General features: G+C 36.3%; 2 protein-coding genes across 3 annotated transcripts; both read left to right on the top strand.

Annotated features, from left to right (window-relative positions):
* The first annotated feature begins 270 nt into the window (after nucleotides 1-270).
* LOC106137000 (uncharacterized) lies at nucleotides 271-2,471 on the top strand. 2 transcript variants are annotated; one of them, XM_013337724.2, is made up of 2 exons: nucleotides 271-594; nucleotides 918-2,471. In XM_013337724.2, coding segments are annotated over exons 1-2 (1,230 nt in total). In that variant the 5' UTR covers nucleotides 271-592; the 3' UTR covers nucleotides 2,146-2,471. The 2 variants fall into 2 exon arrangements, with proteins under 2 accessions (XP_013193178.2, XP_013193179.2); XM_013337725.2 differs by lacking the exon at nucleotides 271-594 and adding an exon at nucleotides 683-799.
* A 136-nt stretch (nucleotides 2,472-2,607) lies between these two features.
* Nucleotides 2,608-5,143, top strand: LOC106137001 (uncharacterized). Its single transcript, XM_013337726.2, has one exon. It carries the CDS (start codon nucleotides 3,998-4,000, stop codon nucleotides 5,132-5,134), a length of 1,137 nt encoding a protein of 378 aa, XP_013193180.2. The 5' UTR covers nucleotides 2,608-3,997; the 3' UTR covers nucleotides 5,135-5,143.
* The last annotated feature ends 239 nt before the right edge of the window (nucleotides 5,144-5,382 follow it).

Genomic DNA, 5,382 nt, shown 5'->3' with positions numbered 1-5,382 from the left:
TTGCAGCAGTCGCAGTCATTTTATTTTGTGTCTAGAATAGGTACCTAGTTGTGCAGGTATCCTAAAAGTGACATACTTACCTATTGTCATGTATTCTATTTATACAAGTGTTGAACTAAACCGATCAATATAGCTGTAGCTACCTGCTCCTTAACAAACTTCAAGTGATCACATAATATATTTAAGTACTATCAATATAATCAATTCTAGCTATGACATTGATAGTGGACTCAATCTGAGGAGATCGGATTGCGAAATCTCAAGTACTTACTTTTACCTTGTCTTTTCAAGTATTGGTCGCATTCTTGTCACGACACATTTAATACGTTACAGTAAAAAATATGTTATTCGCGAGAAGGTTTCGTTTATATAATTGATTTTCCTCACAGCAACTGTGCGACGAGGAAATTGTCTTTATCTGCCTCAGTCCTTCGACGCCTCAGTGTTGTCTTGACAATACAAAATAGGTCTTGCGTGACACCAGTGCCGAGTTATTATTTTAAAATTTATCCGAATAAATAAATTGACTGTTTCTTGATTAGGTATTAACAAATTTAAGGGTGCCCGGAATTGAAATTATCGTAGCTCCGTAATGTAAGTATTAAACTTTTTATTTCATTTTTGTAGATACTTATACTATAAACGTCCTTAATCTCTATTTATTGTTTTATTATCGAAGATAATATCAGTTTTATGAATATTAGTTGTCACTTAGAAAGAGGTGTGTTCACGTTTAGCAGCAGAAGTACTGCTGTAGTACGTGATTTAAAGATACTATCACCCTTTTTTTTTAGAATAGGTAGGTAAAATCAATACTATTTAGTTCGCTTTTCTCGCTATCATAATACAATTAAGTAAATACGTTTAAAATTTTCTTTGGCCATGTTAGAATATTTCCGTTTTGTTATTTTTTTCAGGTTCGAATCAATTACGGAAAAAATGCTTTCACGTATTTTGGTCTTTACCTTTTGTGCCGGTATTGCCTCGGCCTATATAAGCCCAAGGACCTCAACAGCGGATATTTGCAGCCCGTTAGTAATCGCCCACCGTGGTGCTAGTGGATATGTGCCCGAGCACACCATCGGTGCATACTCACTGGCAGTCAGCATGGGTGCAGACTATATCGAACCTGACGTCGTGATGACCAGTGATGGACACATCATAGCAAGGCATGACAACGAGCTTGGACTAACCACAGATGTCGCCAATCGACCGGAGTACGCGTCTCGATATCGTACTCAATCAGTAGACGGCACCCAAGTCAGCGGATGGTTCACAGAAGACTTCACGTTAGCAGAAATTAAAACTTTGCGAGCTATAGAGCGCATACCCAACATACGACCCGGAAATGCCAGAATGGACGGAAGTTTTGAAGTTCCAACGATGCAAGAAATTATAGACCTGGCTAAAAGTATGCAGGGTATTTACTGCCGAGAAGTAGGTATTTATCCAGAAATTAAGCACGGAACTCATTTCCAACGCCTGGGACTGGCAATGGAACAACCTTTAGTAGATATATTGCATAGCAATGGTTACAAAACACAAGAAGATCCCATTTACATACAGTCGTTTGAAGTAAACAATTTAAAGGAACTAAAGAATATAACGGACCTTCGTCTACTGCAATTATACGGAGATTTGTCTAGCCAACCATTTGACCAGGCGGAATCAGGGACTGGATTGACTTACGGTAACATGGCCACTGCAGAGGGATTGAGAGAAGTTGCTACGTATGCCTACGCCGTGGGCCCGGATAAGTCATACATTATCCCTCGTACGGCCGCCGGAAATCTTGGAACGGTTACAAACTTTGTGAGTAATGCCCATGCCGCCGGATTAAAGGTGCATCCATATACATTCCGCGCAGAGAATTCATATCTTCCCTTAGAGTTTAGAAGTAAAGATACGTCTCCTGATGCGATCGGTGACTATGAAGGAGAAATAAGAGCATACCTAGCAGCTGGTATAGACGGGCTCTTCGCCGACCAGCCTGACCACCCCGCTCAGATAAGAGACACTTGTGTAATTGTTAACCCTGAGTGCCAATTTAGAACATCATCTGCTACGCTTACCAGATCCATAGTGTGGTGCCATGTGTTAATTATGATTAGTTTCGCTGTTTTATTTTCTAACATAATAAGCTAAGTTAGGCTACCGTCGTCAATTAGGTATGTACCTAGGTTATTAATTTCTTATACCTATCTAAGTTTAAAAAAATAAATAAAGTATTGTAAATTATTGAGTCATAAATTAGCCCACTCATTTTAAGAAAAATCGATTGTTACATATGCAAGAAAATTGAGACCTTGTTCTTCATTATTACACTTCGTAGCAACATTTTGTATTCGTCAATGGCGTCAGTACTGATGCTTAAACACAATTATGTACTTTGTATAATTAGATTATCTTATCGCAAGACATGTTTTGTTGTTCCTGTTTCTACTTTTTACAACAAAGTAGTTACAATTTTAGTAGCATTTTTAGTTATTTAAATCCATAAACAACGTGCTAAGCCAAGAAATCTAGGGGCCGATCCTGACATCAATGAACTTAGAAATGTGGAAATAATGAAATATGATTGGTTATCAAAACACATTTCCTGTCATCTTCGCATTGGTGGAATCAGGGCCATACAATCAGAATAGAGAAATTTTTATCACAAAAAAAAAGGAACCTGAGAATATGCTATGACGAGAGGAAAATAAGAGCGAGAGATTCCTACAGAAATTGATAAAAAAGTATTGGTAGGTATGTGACCAAATCCTTAAACACAAATAGACTAGAAGTGCTAACTAAGAACATTAATAATTTATTTATTATACTAGTAATTCTAAGTAATCAGATGCGGAGTTTGAAATAATAAAGATGAGCATTATGGATATCTAAAATTACATAAAACATGATCACACCACCAACCAACCGATACTGAGGTCCCTAAAACTAGAGTTCATCGCGAGATTCATACCACTATTTATAGAAATTTATCTTGAGCGTGTACAGTCTTACAGACAAATTGTATTTTAAACGGTCATCTACCGATATTCAAATACCCAGTAAGTATAATAACTAGCACTTTTTAAATTCATAAAAATAATATAATAGAAGTAAGGACACGATAGAACCCCTTTTTCTAGGTGCACTTTTGGCTACTATCGATTTTTCCAAATAATGTTTGCCCTTCAGTGGTGTGTATGATCCGCTTTGGGAAGGAAAAAGTCATAAAATGAGATAAAACCCAGTAGTAGAAGGTACATCGAACTCCATTCAATGCAAAAACTGACAATGGCGTTTGCATACACGTCAAAATTAGTAATGTGAGCAAGGTTTACTCAAGCAATCTATCTGGATTCTGCAGCGCCTACTCTAGGCGCCTACCTAGGTTGCTACCTAGATTGCTTGAGAGATTTGCTTGCCACGGTTAACCCACAGTATCCACTTTCTCATCAAATAATTTAGATGCCTAGATAAGAGGATTGTACGCAAAAGGTTAACTGTGTGCAAAATATAATATGATGATCCTAAATCCTAGTAAACTTCCCTGCTTTATTTTAATAGACCAAACAAACATTGTAAAACTAATAGGCTTTTGTATCTGTACTTATAATTTATTAAGGATTGTGCACCTAAGTTTAATGTTTTTTTGTTTAAATTATTTAGCCTATGCATCTTAGTATAGGTAGGTAATGTTGTATTGTTTAAATTTGTTTAAATCATCCTACTTAGTATTTTGTATTCATTTGTACATGTCGGCGTAATCACAATCGTCATTAGCGGCTCGTGTCCGTGTCTCTTGAGCGAATTTATCACTTGTATTAGATCGCTTCCAAGTTATATAAGTATATACTTTATATAAGTAAACATCACGACTTGCATAAAATAGATACAATGTCAACACTTGGAAATTAAGAGTGCCTATTTTACATTTTATTTAAGAATATTTGTATATCAATATAAAAGTGAGTGAATAAGTACTAATTTACTAGGTAATTAGACTAAAATGAAGATTCAAGAAGTACTCTACATAGCACTCATCAATATCGAGTTTTTGGTGACGACGCAAGCGACTCCTCCAGCTCTGGCAAGAGAAACCAATGAAATAGAAGACGAGTTTGAATGCAAACCTCTAGTGATTGCTCATCGCGGTGCCAGTGGATATGTTCCTGAACATACTCTCGGATCCTATTCGTTAGCTATCGCCATGGGAGCTGACTATATAGAACCTGATCTTGTAATAACTAAAGATAGCCAACTTATTATTAGACACGACAACGAGTTGAGCTTAACAACCGATGTCTCACAACGACATGAATTCGCAAATCGACGGCGCAATCAAACTGTTGATGGAACAGTATTAAACGGATGGTTTACAGAAGATTTTACTCTAAAAGAAATCAAGACTCTGCGTGTCGTTGAAAGGTTACCGAATATAAGACCGGGTAATAGTAGAATGGACGGATCATTTTCAATTTTAACTTTTCAAGAAATTTTAGACTTAGCAAAAAGTTTTCAAAATAGTGCAAAAAGAGTAATAGGTGTTTATCCAGAAATAAAACGTAGCACTTATTTTCGCAACATTGGATTACCCATGGAGCAGCTCGTAGTAGATACGTTACACAGAAATGGTTATCAAGGAGCACAAGCTCCTGCGTACATTCAGTCTTTTGAAGTTAACAATTTGAAAGAACTTAAAAAGATTACTGATATAAAATTACTTCAGTTATTTGAAACCAACAAATCTCTACAGCCAGCAGATCAAGCTGAGCTTGGAACTGGACTCACATACGGCGACATGGCTAGTGTAGATGGCTTGAAACAGATTGCAAAATACGCTTCCGCTGTTGGACCTGACAAAGCCTACATAATACCTCGAACATCTAAAAACCAATTAGGGTCTGCTACGAGGTTTGTTGAAGACGCCCATAAAGCTGGTTTGAAAGTACATCCATATGGTTTCCGCGCTGAAAATTATTTCTTGCCAGATGAATTTCAAAGTAAAGATAAACGACCTGCATCTCTTGGCAATTTTCAAGGAGAACTAAAAGCATATCTTGAAACTGGAATTGATGGCCTTTTTAGTGATCAGCCAGATATACCTATAAACATGCGAAAATTTTGTGTCAATAAAACAAATTAATCTTGTCAATAGAGTATTTTATTAACGTTTTTTAACTTACGTTAGGTACCTACATGATGCTAGTTAGTTGATTTCCAATAATTACAAACCTGAGAATAACAAAGTTGATAGATATATATATTTATAGATATAATAATATGTTAATTGAATTTATTTATGAGTGCCGCGGTCAACAGACAGAACATAGTAGGTATCTCTATTTAATTTGTGGACAGAATATCTCTAGTTCAATTTCAAATGCCTTTACT

This window comes from Amyelois transitella, chromosome 4 (genome assembly GCF_032362555.1).
Source record: "Amyelois transitella isolate CPQ chromosome 4, ilAmyTran1.1, whole genome shotgun sequence".
Lineage (NCBI taxonomy): Eukaryota > Metazoa > Arthropoda > Insecta > Lepidoptera > Pyralidae > Amyelois > Amyelois transitella.
Note: the sequence above shows the minus strand (reverse complement) of the source record. Positions and strands in the feature narration are given on the sequence as shown.

Bases quoted from the DNA above. Each gene is read 5' to 3' on its own strand.
- LOC106137001 (XM_013337726.2), top strand. From the start codon at position 3,998: ATGAAGATTCAAGAAGTACTCTACATAGCACTCATCAATATCGAGTTT.